The 22,564-nt window shown below is 37.9% G+C and overlaps 1 protein-coding gene across 1 annotated transcript in view; it reads left to right on the top strand.

Annotated features, from left to right (window-relative positions):
- Nucleotides 1-22,564, top strand: part of FRMD1 (FERM domain containing 1) — a 49,850-nt gene that overhangs the window by 5,279 nt on the left and 22,007 nt on the right. The window contains exons 2-3 of the mRNA XM_044675483.1: nucleotides 11,078-11,168; nucleotides 22,298-22,458. Coding sequence (XP_044531418.1) covers nucleotides 11,078-11,168; nucleotides 22,298-22,458 — 252 coding nt within the window. The remainder of the gene's footprint in view (nucleotides 1-11,077; nucleotides 11,169-22,297; nucleotides 22,459-22,564) is intronic.

Below are 22,564 nucleotides of genomic sequence, written 5' to 3'. Positions count from 1 at the left end.
GTAATAACATACCCAACCAGCTTTCCATCTCTAATCCTGATATGCAAGCGCCCCCGACCTAGATGAAGTTTGCTTTTTTAACTTTGCTTTTCCCATGTGTCAGAGGAGACCAATATGAGAGAAGTCATTTAGAGAAAGAAACAGAATTTCACACCTGAATCAAAACATAAAAAACATACAAATTTCAGATTCATTTCTCATCTTCACAACTTTAGCCAAAAAATGCTCTCACTTAAAAAAAAATGGGTCCTATCAGTTCTGAGAGAAATGTTAAGCAAGACAGCTAGAGGAAAATGAATCCAGACAGATTTAGAGAGAGGAGGCATAGACACCTCTCTCAGATGTAAGCTTCAGCAAAGTCTTGACAAGAGACACTTTCTAATATTCCTTTGCTTGAATGCCAGAAAATGCTATTTTTATTTTTTTGGTGAGTTAAGCTAATTCACAGATCATAGCAAAGTTTCAAAACTTCCAGTGGACAGTGTTAGAGTACAAATTTTCAAACCTTGCCTAAGGCACACAAATGCCAGGTTCTGCCTCCTAGACTTGCAGAAGATTTACTTAGGAGGTGAAGAACATGTGTTGGACAATTTTAGGGGAACAGTACTGATCCTCAAAAAAGAGGAAGCTTCTCATCCATCTTGGCTGTATTTAGAGAGTTGGAGTCGGAAAGAGTTTATAAAATGATTTGGTGTAAGGAGGAAATAAAGGAGAGAGAACACCTAATTGAGGGAGAAGCTTTTGGTCAAGGTAACTCCAAAAGTAACAAAAAGTAAGATTTCCTTATTATTGGCTTAGCATCTTTCCAAACAAACAGCCGTAGGGTAATAGCTTTCAAAGGGAGAGTAATTTTAGAAGATTCAGCACAGTGTCTCCAGGGATGGGTGTTGCGTGTTAGGATAAAGGTGGGTCTGAACAGACAGGTGAGAACTTGGGAGCAACTTCTTACCTTCTTATCAGTCATTAGAGCTGTTGGTCTCTATGAGTTTTAGCATGAGGGACTGATTTTTCTTTGCCAGTGTGGTGTGTTAGAAACAGTGTAGGACTTGGGAATCAAGACAGGAATGATTCCAAATCCTCTCTCTGACACTAGGGCTACTGTGGGCACATCATTTGATTTCTCTGAACTTAAATTTCCCCATCTGTAAAGTAGGGATATTATCATAGTACTTGTCTTAAATGAGATAATGTGAATAACATGCTTTGAAAACTATAAAGCACCATCTAAAAGTTAGTTGTTGTGATCTGCTCACATGAAGAGCATCCTGGATAGAGAGCTGGTGGTCACAGTCAAGGGGACCTGGGTTCAAGTTCTGCCTCTGATACATATACATAGAGAGTATATGCACAGCAGATATAATGCTAACCTAAATAAATAAAGGGCATTTCCAACCAATATTTCCCTATACCTGTGAAATCAAAAGTCTAGACCAAAAATAAAATCATTTCACATGGCATCTTGTCTGAACTGTCCTAGTGAAGAGTAAGTAATCCTTCTTACCTTCTAGCATATCTAGGGACAGATCTCCAAGTTTGGTTGGTACCTGAATGTATGAAGCCTTTGTGTGAGGGTGGACTTCTTTAAAAAGAGGTTGATGTTTCTATATAAGTCCTAGAGAATCCCTGGTGGGCAGCTAGATGTCTCAGTGGTTAGAGAGCCAGGACACTCCCTATCTGTGTGACCCTGGGCACTTAACTCCCATTGCCTAGCCCTTACTGCTCTTCTGCCTTAGAACCAATACATGGTTTTGATTCTAAGATGGAAACTAATAGTTGTTTGTTTTTTAAAATAATTGCTTTATTTTCTGTTATTGTGAACTTGTGCCAGCATTTGTTGTGAACTATACCAGCATCTCTGAGCATTTCCAAAAAACAATGAACAGAAAAAAGAGGATTACACATGAAGCCATGAGCATTGATTAGGGAAGAATGGGTTCAGTAGGTTATTTCCAGTGCTGTTCATCTTGGTCACTTCCTTTGAACTAACTTCAGATCTCTTCTGTTCAGTTTTTAATTGTTCTTTGCTTTTTCTTCTTCTTTTAATCACTTCCCTTCCTCATTTCCCCTACCAAGAAAAAAAAAAGTCAATAGGAGCCAATCAGTCCTCCTTTATAAACATAGACAAGCAAAACAAATCTACCCATTAACCATGGCCAAAGATGCATGTTGTCTCCCAAATTAGAATGTAAGCCCCTTAAAGGCAGAGATCATTTTTATGCCATTTATTTATTCATTCATGTTTTTTATTTCAGAATTTCCAATGCTTAGCACTCAATAAGCAATTAAATACTTGACTGATTGTTGATTGACTAATAAGGTTTTTATTTGCTGGCCCCGGTATATTGCTGAGCTTAGACTGTGATGGGAGAGGCTTCAGAAGAAGCCAAGACCCAGGAGTCTAGGGGATCAGAAGGAACCTAGCAGATACTTAAGGTTTAGTCAGGCAACAAGTTAATTCCAGTGAGATGGTTAGACTGTGGAAGGAGAAGAAATATTGTTGATACAGGCATGAAACCCTGGGTTCAAAGTCTTGGGAGTCCATTGAAGGTAGGTAACATGGCCATCAATAATAGGCAAAGTCCATGGTCTGGGAAGTCAACAGGGGTGGAGAGGAGCGATGAATGGAATTAGACATTCAATCCCAGGTTAGTCTCTGGCCAGTTATGTTCATCACCTGATGGGGTAGACAAGAATGTCTTCATGGCTAATTAGAGCCATAGAGAGGAAAACCCTAAAGGGGCCAGCAGATACTGATTAACAGCTGATTTTAACACCACTAGTGGCTGCCACTGACATGATTTAGTGTTGCCCTTTAGGAAAGAGTGAGTGAAGCTGTCCCATTTGAGGAGGGGACTAAAAGTAAGTATAGGCCATTAGACAAGTTTTGTATGCTTTTTTAAGATATATTTTTGATGATTCCCTGGTTGGGGTTAGGTCAGATTCGGGGAAGTTAGGTAGTACAGTGGTAGAGCACTGAGCCTAGAGTCAGGAAGATTAATCTTCCTAAATTTAAATCCACTCAGACATTTAGTAGCTATGTGTCCCTGGGTAAGCCACTTAACTCTGTTTGCCTCAGTTCCTGATCTAAAAATGAGTTGGAGGAGGAAATGGCAAGCCACTCTGGTATCTTTGCCAAGAAAAATCACAACAAATAGAGCCACAAAGGGTCACACATGACTGAAATGGTTGAAGAGCAACAACATGTCTTTGGTTATACCCTTTCATCATCACTATTCCCATCCCCCTTTCCTAACAATATACAAATTCTTAAAGCAAATAACTTAGATTCCCACCCATTTAGTATCTTAGCATTTGGAACTAGAAGAGGTTCTAGAAAACATATAATTCAACATTTTACATTTGAAAGATAAAGAAACTGAGGTCTAGCTCACTTAAGTGACTCACACACAGACAGTAAAATAGCAAAATTGGGATTCAGGTCCAGAATGAAGTTAACCCCAGATTTCACTGGCTTCCTTTCAGAATGAGGCCATCTAACAGGAGTCTCCTTTTTTCTATTGATCTCCAAGATCTTTCAGCTTTATCATCCAATGTCTTCTCTCCTGTCTTAGATGAAGGGCTATTCCTACCTAATCTTACTACAGAGATAGCTAGTGATACAGTGGATAGAGTACTAGATCTAGAGTGAGGAAGATCTCAGTTCAAGTCTGATTTCAGAAACTTAATATATGTATAACCCTAGACAAGTCACTTAATCTCTGCTTCCTTCAATTTCCTCAACTCTAAAATGAAGTTAATAACAACACCTACTTTGAGGAATAAATGATATAATTGTTAAAGCACCTTACTACAGCCTGGTATGTTAGTTGGTACTATGTAAATGGTTTTTTCCCTTTCCTCTTTCCCATTCCCTCTCTCCTGACTTTTTTCATCCCTTCTTTCATCTCCTTCAAACTTGAAAGGGCTTCCTCTCTCCCATGAAATCCTTCCCAAATGCCTAAAAATGTAATCCGTTTTCCCCAGGCCTAGAAAGCTGTTTTTTGGCTCTTCTGCTATATAATGTCCTATCTCTATTTTCCTCTTCTCTGTTAAATTTCTTTGAAAAGTTATCTAAATCCAGTGCCTTCACTTCCTTGATAATTTTGTTCTCACCTCCACTACTCTGCCAAATTTTCCCTCTTAAAGGATAGAAGTAACTTCTCATTTATTAAACCTAATGACTTTTTATTGGTTCTTATCCTCTTTAATCTCTGAAAAACTTGACACTTGACCCTACTACTTCCTCTGTTGGCCTCTTAGACCCAATATTTTTCTGAGTTCTGCACTGCATCTCCACCTACCAATAAGATACCTCCAACCGCATGTACCACTGGTACCTCAGATTCAACACGTCCCTAAATTTTAATATAAATATTACTATCTGTGACACTTGACATTTACTTTACCTCCCATGTCCAAAACACCTTGTTGATGACAAAAATCACAAAAAATTCAGAATTGGAAGAACTCTCCCAGGTCATCAAGTATAATCCTTACCTGAACAAGAATCCTTCTACAAGGTATTCAACAGGTAGACACTCCAAGTTTTGCTTAAAGACTTATAAAGAAGAGGAACCCAAGGGGATCCCAAGGTAGCCTGTTCCACTTTTTCTACATTTATCTGGAAGTTTTGATTACATCAAGACCCAGCTTCTCTGTAACTTCTACCCATTGCTCTTAGTCCTGGCCCCCATGAACCAAGCCAAACAAATCTATCCTCCTCCTTTTGGTCACCCCCTTCAGATACTTAAACACCGCTGTGTTCTGTCACCTAGGGTAGTCTATTCCAGTGATGGGCAAACGTTTTAAAGAGGGGGCCAAAGGAAAGGAAATGCTCATCTGTCAGTTTCTTTCTAAGGCAATTCTTTCAAAGTTTCATTGTATTGTATCCTACTCATTGTGTTCATCAGATTAGGAATAATGTCCCTGTGCCTGATAGAACATTTCAGGGGGTGCATCTGGCCTGGGGGCAGTAGTTTTGTCCATCACTGGTCTGTTCCACTTTTGGACAGTGCTAAAACTGTTCAAGAGTTCTGCCCTCTAGAGTGAGGCAAAATAAATCTCTTCTTTCCACCTGACAGCTCTTCAAATACTTGAAGGCAGCTCTTATATTCTGCCCTTGGTCTTTTCTTATTCAGAAGATATAGTCTCATTTCCTTCAGCCAATCCTCACATAGCATAGGCTCTAATCATATCTCCAACTGTTCTAACACAGCACTCCATCTCTCTACTCTAAGCATCCTCACTGGCTGTTCCCATGCCTGGAATATTCTCCTTCTTCATCTCTGCATTCTAGCTTCCCTGGCATTCTTCAAGTCTCAGCAAAAGCCCCACCTTCTACAAGAAGCTTTTCCTACTCCTCCTTAATCTTTGTGCTTTCTCTGACACCACTCCCCACCACTACCACCACCACCACATACACACAATTTATTTTGAATGTTTTATTTGTACATAGGTGTTTGCATGTTGTCTCCCCCCTGAGACTGTGAACTTCTTGACAACAGGGATTTGGGAGGTTTCCCCCTTTTTTGTATCCTCAGAGCTCAGAACAATGCCTTATGTAATAGATGCTTAATAAATGCTACTTGACTGGCCAACCAACTGACTGAGTCTTCTGAGATTTATTGGGCATCTCCTCTACCATGAGTAGGTTCTATCTTCCCCTAGGGCCTTTAGTGTAATATAAAACTCGATGGATTTAGCACTGAGTTTAGGTCCTCATTGTTTAAACTCAATATCTGTTTCTGTTCTCATGTCCCAGATCTGGCAGACAAACCTTTTTTCTACTAAGATAGAAGAATACTTATTTTGTAATGAAGGATTAAGGTGGAAATGATATAGGATTAATAAATAACAACAACAAAACCCATATGTTTTTCCAGGTTGAACAGAGGGTCCTCAGGAAAATGTCCCTCCCCTTTTGAGAAGATCCTTTTAGCGGAGGCACTATTGTCAACCTTCTAATAATGAATTCACAGTCTTGTTAATAGTTAATGAGCAGCGGAGAAGACTGAGATAGGTCTGCACACTAGGCCCTACAGAGATATAATCCTTATCCTTGAAAAGGATATATACATACTCCCTATCAACTAGAGAGAGGCTGATGCCTTTTATCAGACATGATCTTCTCTTTGCTTAGGAGATAAATTCTATCTCATTATTTTTTAAAGGAGCAGAAGGGAAGGACAGATCAATAATGAGTAACCATGTAGGTCTCTCTTTATCTTTCCCCTCCATTCCCTCCTCCACGCAGCATAGTCCTGACCATGTCTCCCCCATTCTTAATCAATTCCAGTGCTTCCCTATTGGGGTAGGGTAAGTCAGACATAAAATTCTTTAAGGTCCAATGCCCTTCATGACCATTCCATTCTTCTTATGCCCTCTCTTTCCCTCTAAGATCATGGTCCACTGGCATTGGCATCCTTGCCACTCTCCTGTAGCTGGAATGTTCTTCTCTCTTTATTTCTATTCCTGACTTCTTTGGCTTTCTTCAAGTCCTAACTAAAATCCTATTTTCCATAGGAAAATTTTTCTGATTTCCTAATTTGGTTTGCTTTTACACAATTATTTACACATTTTCCCCCATTAGATTGAGAGCACATTCAGTCTTTTGCTTTTCTTTGTATCCCCCAATGCTCAACACAGTGCTAGGCACTTAACATTTACTTAACAATTGATTATTGACTGATCATTAAGTTTCATCTCATTCTCTTTGGCTCATTATTCTAGATGCTGAAATCTTTTTGCATTTCAATTTGTTTTATGTAATGTGTTAGTTTTCCCTTCCATCTTTGTGTCAATTGCAGCTTTGATAAACATTCCTTCTTTGTATTGGTCCAAGACATTTTTAAAAATATTAAGTATTTTATGTATAAGAACAGATCCCTGGAGTACTGCACTTAAGCTTTACCTCCAGGTTGAAAATGAATCTTTAATAAAACTTGTCACTAACCCATTTCTGAATCTAGCTAACCATACTTCTAGTCTACATCTCACCATCTTGTCCAGAGGAATAGCATAAGAAACTTTGATGAATGCTTTGCTGAAATCTAGGCAAACTTTCCTTACAGAATTTCCCTCATCTCTCAGTTTTAATTGCCCTGTCAAAAAAGGAAATGAGATTGGCTTAGCATGACCTGCATTTGAAGTAGCCATGCTGGTTTTAAGGATCACTGCTTCCCTTTTTAAGTTCTTACACTCAGTCCCTTTACTAAGGGAGGTGCCATCTAAATTTTTTGCTTCTCCCTTCATCTCTTGCCATATCTAACAGGTTAGGTACTTAAATGTTTGTTTTATAGTAAATTGTAATTCTATTGGTAGAACAATATAAAAGAAACAAAAAATTCCAAGGAGGCATCATTTTCATTTTATAATAACAATACCTTGTAAGATAAATATTTCTACCACCCCATTTTACTGCTGAGTAAACTGAGCTTCATGGAGGTTAAATGATTTTTTGGATCATTCAACACAGTTAATGAACAAGCAAGAAACTTCCCTGACTCTCAAGTCCAATACTTTTTCTACTGAATCAACATCATTTCTATGATATTTAGTACAGCCACACCCAATTTTTTTAAAAATTCTTTTTTCTTATGAACATAATAATCAACAAACACAAGCATCCCAACTTATGAAAAAGAATATTATATAAGGAACTGTGAACTTCTGACTTTACTCATTTTGGGCCCCTTCTTCTGTGTGAATAAGTTTCTTTGTCTTAGCAGCTAATTTGTTAAAGGAGCCAAGCCCTTTTGAAAATTTTCAACATCACTTATTTAGCTCTCCGTGATTCACAAAAAAATATTGCCTGTAACTGTGATTACTGAGATTAGAGGGCCATTTATTAGAATTACAAGTATGGATAAGATCATATTTACTTTTCTTTAACTCAGATTTTGGATATGAAGAAGTTCAATGAACAGAATTTATTGGATTTCATCCAGCTTGTTTGCAAGATCTAGTTCCTTTGTATTTTATATGGTCATCCTTTTTTCCCTCTTATTATAAATGGGGATTTGGGAAGTGAAAGTTGCCTGTGAATTGTTGTTGGGTGAAATTCCAGTGAAGCTGTTAATAACTGTGAGAAATAAGTCCACTGTGTCAACAACACCTCTTTGGGTATTTGGAAATGTTTGGTGGCAAGAACTGGATGGGGAGGCAGAAAGCTGTTTGCTGGTTGGCTTTTAATGGAAATAGCTGTTGCTTGATGTGTTCAGACAGGAATGACCCTCATTGAATTGGAGTCTCATTTCAAAGACAATTCCACTCCCTTTTCATTTTAATTCACTGCTCTTTTCTCTTTCTCTTCTCTCCATCCTAATATGATGAAAGAGTCTTGAGGAGTACAAGTCCCTGAAAAGCAGAAAGTAGCTTGGGTGATACCCAAAGATGGTATTTTCATTTAAAGAGAACAAAAATTGGGGGAAAGTGATAATCAGAATAGTAAATGGAGATATGCTCAGCACAATAGCTTTTGGAATAGATGATTTATTGTGTTACCTTTTGGACAGGGTTGAATAGCTACCTGACATCAAATACCACTTGTTGTCACATCTTAGTTTAAATCCTTTGGGATTCCCTTATCTGCAAAGGTATACATTTCTGTGTTTAAAGGTCCATATTTGTGTTAGCAATATGTGCTAGATGATTACTCTGGTTTATTTTAATTTTAAAATTCTTTGCATATAATGTTTCTACCTGCCTCATCTCCAAAGTGACCAAGCTAAACTAGACAATTTCTTCAAGTCCCTTCCAGCTCTGAGGTGCTGTCCAAGAGTGTTTGTCCTCTTAATTTGGTTCAGATCTCACTGTTTGTCTCATAGTAAAGATGAATAGTTCCATAACACAACCTTTAGCCACTCTATGAACTTATCTGCAGCATAAGAGCCAATAGTTCTTAAATTGTTGCTTCTGGCTTTAATGTCAGGTTGAGGAAACCATACTAGGAACTTGATTTCAATAGTAGTGACAATAAATGGTCCAATTTAAACAACCAAAACCCAGAGCAGCATTGGAATTCCTTATATGTAGAGGTTCTCCAGAAAGTTCTGACTTCTGGCACAGTGGCCCTTAGGCAATAATAAAGGAGTAGTTCAGGGATATATGTATATCTGTTGTTTTTATGAATGACCCCAGTAGAGACTAATCTGGAGCAAAGGACTATAAAAATTGGTTTCCCACATAGATAATTAGTAAAGTTTTCTATCAAGGACTAGCACTCATTCAAAAATGCAGAGTGACTGACAATTGACAATATCTGGTAGGAAAAAAGGAATTTAAAAAGTACCAATGAATTTTAAAGAACAGATTTGGAGTATGAGAGAGAATAAGCAACATAGTTTTTTTGACCCAAGTGTTTCTTTAGGAGAGAAGGATAACCACATTTTTACAGTCAACTAGGGTAATCCCAGCTTGGGGGTCTAGAATAGTGTCATAAGCAGATTTTAGCAGGGTCACTAAATGTCAGAAGTAGTTTTCAGAGACCTCTAACTAATTTGTATCCCTAAGCTCTTACATCCCATTTTCTGAACTGCTCAGTTTTTTGTATCGGACCTGGATTTCAGTGATCTGCCATCTCTCCCATCTCTTGATCTCTGTGAAGCTGCTGGAATAGTTATTGACTGTATTGTTTTGGAGTCGAAGCTTCATCAGGCAGTCTGGAAAAATTGTGATTCTCACAATCAGACTTTTCAGCTTTAATTTGTGTAAAATCATTTGTGGCATATTTCATTCTTCCTTATATTTGTTTATGATGCATATTTCTTTCATTTTTAAAAGCTTTGAGTTTTAAAATAAAAGCTTTCAGTTCCAAATTCTTTCCCTCCTTCTAGTCCCTACCCCACCCATTGAGAAGGCAGGCAATTTGAAATCAGTTATGAGTATATAGTCATACAAAACATATTCCCACATTAGCCATGTTATCCCCCCAAAGCAAGAAAAATAAAGTGGAAAAAGTATGGCATATTTCATCCTTCAGCAGACTTCTTTCCTCTCCAGGCTACACTACTGTATCATCTTCTCAGGACTGTCTCTTCTATACCATAGAAACCTCTTTGCCCTAGAGGCACACTCTACTCCTGTGGACCTCTTCTCACCTTGGGAGTACCTTCTGCCCTTATTTCCTTTCCCTCAGATAGGTTTTTACCTCCCAGACCCTCCTTTTTAAAGAAACCTTGGCCAACCATGTCTTCATTCCTCTCCAGAAAGTAATCCTGATTCATCTTCCCTGGACTGTCTCTCTACCATGCCCCCTACCTTCATACTCCACTTTTGGCTCCCTTTCATATATTTTCTTTCCCTTATTGGAATGTTAACTCCTTGGAGGCAGGGACTATATTTATTTCTGTTTGTATATGTATCCCAGCATATTTAGCCCAGAGGCTAGCACATAGTAGGCATTTAATAAATGCTTCTTGACTTATTGCAGAGTCCAAGATGTATCCAAGACATCGTTCCAAGGTGTCATTCAGGCTTTCTTTTAGAATTTGGTAGGGGAGCACATTCTTTAGGAAGTTTGTTGCACATATTAGATAGATATGTATATCAATGCACCAGGCTTACCTATAATGCTGCTCCATGCTTTGGGAAGTATTGGGGTCTGATGGCTACGATATAGATTTAGGGTCAGGAAAATCTGGGTTTAAAGTCCACCTCAGATTCTCGTTTGTTGGACCTATATGAATCAGTGTCTGAACCTCAGTTTCCTAATCTATGAAAGAGGAGGAGGAGGAGCATAGTATGTTTGTGTGTATATATGTATGTGTGGGTGTGCATGTGTATGTAAGTATACTATAGTATATGTAGTATAGAATCAGATAAGAAAATGTACCTCAAACAATAAGAATTTGCAAATTGCTGTATCAAAGTTATTATCATCTTTATCTGGCAATAAAGGGATCATGTCCACAGAAGGACAACCTGACAAACAAGAAGGCCAAACAAATGAGGTGGTTTATTTGACTGCACTGGCATCAGAACTTTATCATGGGTTTTTTTTTTTTTTCTTGGCAGCAGCAAAGTCTGTGACCCACAGAGCTCTGATTCTAGGCTTTTCTCCTTTTCTTTCCTCACGTAGGTGAAAGCTACAGGAAGAGAGCTTTTCCAGCAGGTGTGTGGCTTGTTGAGCATTAAAGAACCCCACTTCTTTGGCCTGAGTGTTGTTCGAAGTAAGTATTGGCACGTGCCCAAAAGACTAAGCTCCCTTTTCCCCCCCTCAACTTTGTACAGCTGTGATCCCACCATGCCCTTTACATGTCTCCATTATCTAAAATTGTGTTCTATGCTTATTGCCTGCAAGCAATAAGGGAGGGTGATTTCAGGGCTTGCCCTGAACTATGCAATGCAATTGCAATTGTTGTGTTCTGGAGTTGTTGCTTCTGGTACCACCCTTATTTAGCTAGGTCTATATCCATCAAGATACAGCATGGTGTTATTTCTGCGCTATCTGGTTCTCTTACTCAGATTCTTAGACTTTGAGTCGAAGACAGACTCTTACAGATTCTTAGATTTTCTGAGTAAAGCAAAGAGCAGGATTTCGCATTTTTGTTGAATTAAGTTTCTCTGAGCTCTCATTCTGTAAGGCTGTCATGAAACTATGCTAGCCAGTCTGATTTAGGATAACTCCCACTTCAAATATTTTACTCTCCACCCAAATGAATCCACTTTATTCTGCATCCAAATGGGCCCACTTATTTACTATTCCCTACACACTATTCAAATTCATACTTTTGTGCCTTTGCATGGCATCTGTCTTGCCCTGATTGCTCTCCATTTTCACCTGCTTCTTAGAAATTCCATTCATCAGTTGTTGGTGCCCCACCCTCAAATCACTTTTAATTGATTTTGTATCTGTCCTATGTTAACTTGTTATCATGTGGTGCCTCATTCCTCCCTCCATAAATGGAATATAAATTCCAGGAGAGCAGATACTGTCTCTGTTTTGCATTTGTATCCCAGCTCCTACTATAGGAACTGGTACATAGTAAACACTAAATAAGGAGTGGTTGGTGAAAGTAAGAGCTCAACATTTTTGACTTTGAAAGACCATTGATATGAATGGTTCTTCTACCATGTCAGGTCCCAACCCATTAAAAGATACTGTACCAAAATTATACATCATTTGGCATTCAGACTTTGTAGAATAAGCTGTGCTCATCTGATCCTTCCATTGACCCAAAAAGTATGTTTATAGACTACTTGTCCTCCTCTGGCAGACCCTTTAAGAACCCAGGGCCATCTCTTAGAAGTAAAACGAGGTGCTACTCATTCTTAGTGGAGGTAAAATTGTTCTGCAGTTTACTACTTGAAGAAAACCTGTATATCATTTATAAAGTAAATTCAGTTATCTATGTATTTATGGAAGACTTAGAATCACAGAATTTGTGAGGTGAAGGGACCTGAGTGGTGGCCATCTAGTCTATCACCTTCTAAAACATATCCTAGCCATGTGACCCTGGACAAGTCTTAACTTCCATTGCCTAGCCCTTACTGCTCTTCTGCCTTGGAATCAATACAGTATTGTATTTCTTATTTAAAAATTTTAATTAAAAAATTCTAAAAAGGTATCCACCTACTAAAATAGGATTTGTGATCATCTAGCCTCTGCTTGAAGTCTTCCAGGGAAGGAGCTCAATCTTTTAAGATAGCCACATTTAAAGATCTTTGAATGTAAGGAAGATAACTTGGTGGAGAGGGTGTGGCATAGTGAAGACAGCCTGAGAATTAAAATCAATAGACCAGAGTTCAAATCCCTCCTTAGATATAACATGCATCATGTGTATGAGCAAACTTTTAGCCTTGGGGTTTAAAATGTCAAGGTTTAAAGGTGGTCCATTCTAATGTTTTGCTTTTGTGCAAAAGGATACAATCCATGTTAATACAACTTTTAAAAAAATCTAAGCGCTGAATGATTCTTTAGGAAGTTAAAATCTATCCTCTAATCTATAAGTTTTAGTTTCTCTCTGAGTGTAAAAAAGGTGTAATTTATTTTCAGGTGTAATGGCAGGGGGTACAGTGAAAAAACAGATATCTTCATAACTAACTCACTTAGTAAATCTTTTTCCACTGTTCTTTTCTGCATAGATTGGTATTGAACCATGCAAGCTAAAACTTATACTGGGTTCTAGGTAGAGTTTGGAGTCTTACTGATCAGAGAGATATCTGGGCTTGTTTTGTCTCATAATCTTTTTTAAACTAATTATACTAAGGGCAGAAACTTCCTCATAGATTTCCATTCTCCCCCCCCACTTTTCCCTGTTTACATTAATTTACCTCTCCCTTATCTCATTGTCTATCAATCTTTTGTGCTATCCACCATATTCCCTTCACTGTATTGATTTATGACCTGACTTGGCTACCTTATATTTTTAGAGGCTCAGGCAATAGTAGCCCTCAAGGGTGTAAGTGATATATATGTGGTTTCTGAAAGGGAATGACAAGAATGGGATAATCGCTGGAGACAAAAGGGCAGTTCCCATCAAAGATTAACCATGTGTATATTTTTGTGGTGGTCCTTTTTTTTTTTAATCTCAGACACAAAAAATGAAGAAATACCTGAAAATTCTTTCAGAGACTCTGGGCTTTCCCATAATGATCTGTAAGTGAACAATTCTTTGTTGATGGCCCAAGGGTTTAGTCCTTGTTCATCAAGATCATGTCCTTTAATGGAAATTGAGTCATATTAGGAGGAGAGAAAGGTTGCCACATTCTTGTCATACCTGTTCTCTAGATAAACAGAATTCTCCAGGGTCTTTATACAGTTTGATTTTCAATTAAGTATACAATTCACCCAAAGGGTGTTTGCTCTGGGAAGTTTGTTTTTGACCTTTTCAGTGATGACATTCAACACAAAGCTAGTGGGAGAGCGGTGAGGATTTTGGGGATAATAAATTCTTGAGAAGGGAGGGAAAAGGCAAGGTAAGCTGCATCTTCTGACAGGTTACAGACTTCAAACTGGTGGCACTACTTTCTTTGGACATTTGATGATCTAAGAATGCATAGTGTTTGCTTTAAACAAAATGTAAAACAGGAGGAGTCTTAAAAGATCTCCTATAACTTTGTATTCTGGCCAGAGTCTTAGTGAATGCTGGCTACATATTTAAGTAAAACTGTTTTGCCAAAAGATTTGTGTTGCAGAACAAATGAATTAATTAATCAAATTTTTTGAGGATTCAATGGAAGAGTTACTGAGAAGAATACCAAGAAATCAAAGACATAGCCCCTATTCATAGGATCTTATCTTTATAGTCAGAAGAGACCTTAGAGGTCTTATCTATGTTTCACAGATGAGGAAACTGAGGCACAGAGAGAATAAGTAACTTGCCCAAGGTCATGCTAGGATGTTCTCAAAGTGCCTATAGTTTTATTGTAGATATAATAGCCATGCTTGAAAAGGTTGCATGAAAAGTGTTGTGAAAATGGCACTGTACTTACAACATCTGAGTAGACAATTCCTAGCTGAATGACTATTGGCAAGTCATTGAACTTCTTTGAACCTCAGCTTCCTCATTTGTAAATTGAACTCACTACCTAGGCTCACAGAATAGTTATAAGACTTTAAAATGCCTTGCTGATAGAGATGAATCTTAAATTCTTTATGGGGAAAAGTTCTTTGATTGTGTCCCTGAGAATGTGGAATGATATTGAAACACTCAGTGGTGGAGGAGAGCTGTCTTTGAGCTCCGTGGAAAGGAATCAGTTTATTGGAAGTGGCCATGGAATACAGGTTCAACCTCTAGGAAGTCAACTCTGATCCTCCAATTAGTGATCTTCCCCTGATCAATTTTTTCTAGCACTATACTGAGTACATATTATATTCCCATACTCTCCACCTCCAAGGACACAGACTTGCTTCAAGTTTTTTTGTTTGTTTTTATGTCTATTTAGTACCTACACAGTCCCTTGTACACAGGGGTGGTTAACTTTTCATTATACAGTTTGCCAGCAGATAGAAGACTTGTAGTTTCAAAAGCAGATGAACTTTGTGAGGAAACTTTGTTTTAGGGGGAAAGAACTAAATCTTTCATTATCTGTTAATTGGATTTTACTAGGCTTTGAGCCTATAACAATGTTTGTTGACCTGTTGTAATGTTGTATAGTATGATCTGTTGGCATAAAGGCAAAACCAATATATTCTCTCCTTTTAAGAGTGGAGAGTGGGAATTTGTTGAATAAATTTCTACATTTAATATAATTGGTTTAAAAGGGCTATAAAACCAAAAACCTCTAAACAACTAGTGTGTCTAAAAAAAATGAGCTCAGACACTACCAAGATCCAGTTTGAGTCTTAGCTTGCATGACTCAGTACCTAGCTATGCAGAAAGGGGAGAAAGCATGTGCATATATAGCTATATACTGAATGAATACAAGATCATTGTTAAGGGGAAGGCAGGAAGGGTTTCATGTAGGAGATGGTTGGTGCTTGGAACTACTTCTTGAAGAAGCCAAGGATTCCCAAGACTCAGTGACGATGAGGAGGGGAGGGAAAGTATTTCAGTCATGGGGATCAGCCCTTACAAAGATAACCTTAGTTGAGAAGGAGGGATGGATCAGAGGGATGGAAGGAGTGATTGCTTCAGACTGTGGTGTCTTTGTAAAGATGGCAGTTGATTTTGCACAGCACTGAAAACAGGCAAACATACCTGACAGCATTAGGAGGGGTGGGAGTTAGGCCAGAAGTGCACACAAAGGGGGATTGTTAAGTTTATCAGCAGCTGATATTTTCTTAAAGAAGGTGTGTTTGCTCTGCAAAGGAAGTTCCCAGGTGGGAGGATTTTCATATTAGTGCCAGCCAGTCATTTAATGCCACCTCCTCATGCACCGAGGATATGTGAGATTCCATGTGGTGCTTCCCAGCCCTCTGAACTCCACTGAACAATGAAAGAAAGCAGGTTGTTCCTCATTAGGAAAAGCAACCTGGCCATCTGCCTACACTCTGTCTAGGACTACTTCTCTTCTTTGAAAGGAAGAGGCAAGAGAGGCCAAGAGAACCAATAAAATGTGCTGGATGTCCTGACTCATAATTCTTTTCCTATAACTACAGAAACTAAGGTACAAAGAGGAGGGAAAACCAGTCTTAGCTGATTGACCTTAATGTAATAGGAAAAGGCATCAAGATCCTTATTGGGATGGGGTAGGTAGCATACATTACAACAGGAAATTGGAGGCATTAAATTGTTAGTGAATTGTTAAATAGTGAAATACTGGTACTCATAATGCTTTTTTGATTGATTTGATTAATAATCTTTTAAAGAGTGAAAAATAAAATGTTCGAGCTAGAGTAGATCTTAGATTTAATATTTATAAACAAAAAAGGGCCCCCTAGTTCCACATTCTCATTCTATAGATAAGGAAAATCAGACAGGTTACAACTTACCCCATATCACACTGATTAGTTTGAAACTGAACTAGTATTGTTGTTATATCCCACTTTACATAATACTTTGGTGCTTTAATTAACTCAGAATGGGTTCTCTAGCCTTCCCAAAGAGTAAAGAAATTCCAGTTTTGTACAAATTTTCAAGAATATCATCCCTTGCCAAAGGCCATAGGACACTGCCTTTGTATGGCACTAGGTATTTGGAATAGACACAATAAATCAAAGCAAACTTGAGAGACTTTTAGAAAGATACTTTTACAACTTCAGGTCCTTGATCTTCTAAGATGGGCTTAACCCTGCCTAGGAAAAGGTGAAATAGAGAGACATTGATATTACCAACAGCTTCACTTTTCTATTTCTACTTTTCTGTTGCCCTTCATGTATTCTTTTCTTTTTCCCCTTCTTTTATCAAAACTTGGCAAAAGCTTGGCACAAGCTCTCAGTTATTCCTACTAATGTGTAACTCCAAACACCATTAGTGAGACCTTTCCCAGAAGAGATATTTGTATTTCAAAAAGGTATAACCCCTTAAACTTTCCTCCCTCAAAGAAAAATAAGAAAAAAAAAAGAAGTGAGCAGATGTTTATTTATAGAGTGCTTTACAAATATTATCTCATTTTATTCTCACAGCAATCCTGGGAAGTAGTTGCTATTATTATCCCCATTTTACAGATGAGGAAACTCTAAGGCAGATAGAGGTGAAATTATTTGACCAGAGCCGTGAATGAATCCTTTGTCTTTTATTTTAGTCATCAACAAGAGGTTGAACAGATTGAGAGGTAGTGGGAGGCAAAATCGTCTTAGAACCCTTGAAATCATATACCCATAAAGGACGTAAATACTTTTATGTATTTTATACTTGACTCTGCCAAACCCCAATTGACTCATCTGTAAGATAAAGGGATTAAAATTAAACCAAATGGACCCTAAGGTCATCTCCAGTTCTAGAATTCTCCAATTGTGGCTCTGCAACTGGCCTTCTGCAACCTCGGCAAAAGGATAAAGCAAATGATTGAGGAATAAAGCTAATCATATGTAATGTGACAGTCATATTTATGACAGTAACTCTTTTCTGTAGTGCTTTATACTTTAGAAATGATCTTTATAACAGTCCTATGTGGGAAAGATGGAAAAACTTATCCATACTTCACAAGGGAAATTGAGTCCCAGAAACATGAAAATGACTTACTCTCTATAAGTGTTAAAACCAGAATTCAAACCCAGGGCATAGAAACAGAATTGGAAGGTATTTTTAAGGTTATCTGGTCTGATCCCCTCATTTTACAGATAAAGAAAGTAAAGTACAGATTGGTTAAGTGAGTTGTCTAAGATCACCTAGGTAAATGGTAACTAATCCCATATCTAGCCATCTTGCTGTTATATCCTACTTCTAAGTCCAAGGCATTATCCATGCTGCTCCTCAACTATATCAGAGGGGTTTAACTTGGAATCAGAATTTTAAACATTATTTCAATGACTATTGAAATATCATTCATTTTCTGTTATTATTATGTATTTCATTTTATGCATTTGAAAACATGAGATGGAATCCAGAGACTTTACCACCAGACTGCAAGAGCTGTCCATGAGCCCTAGAAAGTTAAGAATACTTGAATATAAAAGATCTGTTTCCCCTACCAGTCGTCCCTTTATAGAATGGTTGTGTGGGAACAGACAGAGACCAAAGTTGAATGAAGGCCTTTTAGTTCCAAATCTAGCAGTCTTTTTATAATATTAAGCTGCCATCTGTTCTTCACCTCGCTCTCATTGTTGTCCACTCTTCATCCTTTCCAGTTCCTTGTACCCCTGGAGAGACTACATAGCTATCAGCATGCATTTAGAGACTAGGTAATAACGGTCACTTCCGGTCATTGTTCCATGTCCCCCAGCCTCTATGCCTTAGCATATCAGGTGTTGGACCCTATTGGTCCAGCGGCTATAATCAATGATGAATGTAGGCAGTGTGAGACCATGATGCCTGGTAGCCAGTGGGGTGGGACAGGAATATAAGCTAGATAATGGGCATCCTAGAATTCATTGACTCTACTTCTTGAACTCTGGAGAAATATACTTAGTTGGCTTAGTTTATTAGGTTACTTTGACAACTACATTATGCATTTTTTAAGCAAGACATTCTTTCTAATCTGGGAATGATATTAAGCCCACTTGCCTTTGTGCCTCATCACTTTTATTAAAATGAGTCCAGAATTCACCTGAGGTAAGGGAACTACCTGAGATCTCTTGAGCTTTCCAGCAAGAAATACCTGGGGCTGGAGGGGTGGAATGGGAGTCTTTATTTTTATAGGCTTGAGGGATTTCACAGCAGGCTGGCATTCCAATAATATTAATTTCATTAAAGCTGGAATGTGCAGTTGCATTCCTTCCGAGAGGCTGGAGCATGTGTTTGCGAAGGGGAGGGAGGGATAGATTGATGCAAGAAGGCTCCTTGCCCAGCAGCTGAAGTGAAAGTGGGAAGGGCCAGAGCTTATGTTCCCAGTGGCATGTATGTGAAAGGAGCATTGGGGTATTCTCTGGACAACTAAGTGAAGTTGGTTTTGCCTGATTACCCAGAGACCTTTAAACTGGAGAAAGACTTCCCATAGCCCCTACTTGAGTTCTCCAAATGACTCAGTGAGTTTTGTTTTGTTTTCCCAACTCTCCATTAAAGGGAAGGAAGGAAAAAAATGAGAGATGATGAGTTAAATTTGCATTTTTACTCCTTCAAGGATGCCTTTAGAATCAGAACCTTCTTAGAATGCTTGCTACTGCCCTTCTTTTCAGATTTTTTTTCCAAGCTTTGATGCTATATATGCCCTCTTTCACAAAAAGGAAGGAACGGATACGAAAACACAGCTTGATTTTCCTGGAGCTAATTATTAAAATGCAGACAGTTTTATACTTTTGATGCCTGAAACTGTTCTCAGGCATTCTTTCTGAAGAAGTTGGAAAGCAAGCTTCAAAACCATTATAGATGAGAACCGAGGTCCAGAGAATGGATTGTTCATGGTCATTTGATTTTATTTCTTGGTCTGACTCCCAGAAGGTTTTGCATTTCATCAATAATTTTTATGAATTTTCTATCTTTTAGCCTATAGCATCCATCAAGAAGAAAGAGGGAAAAGCATAGGAGAGGGGTGGAGGTTATAGAGAAAACAATATGTGAATGGGGGAAAAAAGAAGAAATCATATTCCACATGTGCCTGCTTTTGCAGAAAGAAAAGGACAGGAAAAATGGGCATATTGAGATAGCTCTCACTAAATGGTTTGCTATTGATAGAGGAATGTTCGTTATTAGATCCTCATCCCACTTTAATTTAGAGAGCATTAATAATACTTGTTAGATGCTGTACTAGGGATATAAAGAGAAAACAGTGCTTATCTGCAGGGACCTTTTACTCTGCTTAAGGGAAAATAAACATAAGTAAAAAGAAAATACATACAAATAGAGGATAGAGTAAGACCTAAAAGGGGGGAAGTAGTCAGGAAAGAACTTGTGTAGGAGAAAACACTTGACTTAAGTCTTGAAGGAAGGTAGATTCCTAAGAAGCATTCGAAGCTTGAAGACACTCCCTTGGAATGCAATATCATATTTAAGCAATAACAAATAAACCAACTTAGCTGGAATTTGGGAAGGATTTTGATTAATCAGTTTAGAAAGGTCAGCTGCAACCAAATCACGAAGGTCCTTTAAATGTTTCCCCAAATCATTTGCATTTCACCCTAGAAACATCGGGAGCTCCCAGGAGTTTTGCTTCAGAAGATGATCAAGTTTCTGTTTATCTATTACCAACCATATTGGTACCAACATTTGCATGATTATTGGCTATAGAAGCCGCGTTCTTTGTAGTGGCAAAAAATTGGAAAATGAGGGAATGTCCTTTAATCAGGGAATGGCTGAACAAACTGTGGTATATATTGGTGATGGAATACTATTGTGCTCAAAGGAATTATGAACTGGAGGAATTCCATGTGAACTGGAATGAGCTCTAGTAATTGATGCAGAGTGAAAGGAGCAGAGCCAGAAGAACACTGTACACAAAGACTGATACACTGTGGTAAAATCAAATGTAATGGACTTCTCTACTAGCAGCAATGCAATGACCGAGGACAATGCTGAGGGACTTATGAGAAAGAATGATATCCACATTTAGAGGAAGAACTGTGGGAGTAGAAAGACAGAAGAAAAACAACTGCTTGAACACATGGGTTGATGGGGATATTATTGGGGTTGTAGATGCTAAACGATCACCCTAGTGCAACTATCAATAATATGGAAATAGGTCTTGATCAATGATACATGTAAAACCCAGTGGAATTGTGTGTTGGCTATGGGGAGGGGGAGGGTTGGGGAAGAGGGAAAGAACATGAATCATGTAACCATGGGAAAATATTCTAAATAAAAAAATTTTTTTAATTATTGGCTATAGAGTCTATAGCCTCAAATTAGAACTAAAGTTAACCAGCCCAGAGGATCAAACTGGGGACATTGGCTTCCAAAAAGTAGTTCTACCATCACAATTGGTTAACTCCTTTGCCTCAGAGTATATTTTCCAATTATTCTGTTCAAATATTAGACTCTTTGATCTGACACCAGTAATAAATTTAGGAGACCTGATTTCCTTTCCCATCCCTATCCCTTCACTGAGTAGTTGTATGACCATAGTTATCCTCTCCGCGCCTGTTTCCTCATCTGTAAAATAGGGATAATTGGGACAGATGCACTTTTGTAAAATTAAAGCATTCTCACTCTAAGGAAAGAAAGAAGTTGCGTGTGTGTATATTTATTCCCCCTAATTTTGAACATGTGTCAACAAAGGATACAAGGATTATTTTAATGTGAAAACAGAAACAATGCTATGGTAGTAGGTAACTTAGCTGACTAATAATAAGTTTTTGTTGAATATGTAATTGAGTATGATTAAATATTATATAATAATTTCTGATTGCAAAAATAAATTAAACTACCATATAAATAAACTTGAGGAAAAATTGTCATCATAAGAGGGCTTTTGTATTTTTATTATTCAAATTGGAACACTTACAAATGGGCCATCTTACATAGCATTTATGGATTTTTTTAAAGGATCATATAGTCATAAATGAAGAATCAGAACTGTAGAACTAGATGCAAATTTTGAGGTGATCCAGTCCACCTTCTGTAACAGATAAGAAGCTGAGACCTAGAGAAGTCAGGTGATTTGCCAATGGTCTACATAGTGGTTAAGAATAGGATTCAAATCATCTTTCTTCTTTTGTATGACCACTGTTTTAACTGACCCTTAAAAACTGGAAACAATATTAGCCTTATTTTCCCCACATAATGAACATTTTTGTAATGCTTATGGTTACAATCTGTGGCTGACCTTTTGGATATCTGACCTTTACTTATTTAGGATATTCCTTCCAGCCCTTCATACTATGCAGACCTTCCAGCTATTGTCTCTCATTCTTATTATTTGATCAGCTCACCTCCATTTCCCATCATAATTATCTTATTACTTCAGAAATTCAAGTCTAATACTACTTACACCCAGTAGATGCCTTACCTTTTGGTCATTTTAACTGCTTTCACCTAAGATGTGGCTTTCTCAAAATTGGTAAGCCTTATAGAATCATCAAGAGAATATTGGTGTAAAAAAATACGGAGTATTGAGCAACCTAAGATCATTGAAGCCATTGTATAGTTTTCCCAAATGTCATCCATCCTGATGATGTGTTTCTGAACCTAGTTCATTGTTTATCTACAATGTCTATTCAAGGTCTGTGTATGTTTGTTTCATTATGAGGAGATACCTAATAAGCTACTTATCTAGCTACACATCATAGTCTAGAGAACACTTTCCCTTTTTGTTTTTTGTTTTCAGAATGGATCATTAGACCTCCTTAAATCAATTCTATAATGACCATGTTCTTATTCAGCTCTACAATTAAAATTCCCAATGTGCCACATTATACCAGATGATTCAACAGCATTGACAACTGTTTTTGTTAACTTTGCAGACAATGAATACATATTTATGGACCTAGAGCAAAAGCTCAGCAAATACTTTCTGAAGGACTGGAAGAAAGAGATATATAAAGTAAGTTCAGTGATGTGGAGTGAAGTAAGTAGAACCAGGGGAGCATTATACAGAGGAACTGAAACATTGTGGGATGATCACATGTAATAGACTTTGCTACTAACAG

The sequence above is a fragment of the Gracilinanus agilis genome, chromosome 4 (genome assembly GCF_016433145.1).
Source record: "Gracilinanus agilis isolate LMUSP501 chromosome 4, AgileGrace, whole genome shotgun sequence".
NCBI lineage: Eukaryota > Metazoa > Chordata > Mammalia > Didelphimorphia > Didelphidae > Gracilinanus > Gracilinanus agilis.
The sequence above is the reverse complement of the archived record's forward strand: the minus strand, read 5'-3'. Positions and strand labels throughout refer to the sequence as shown.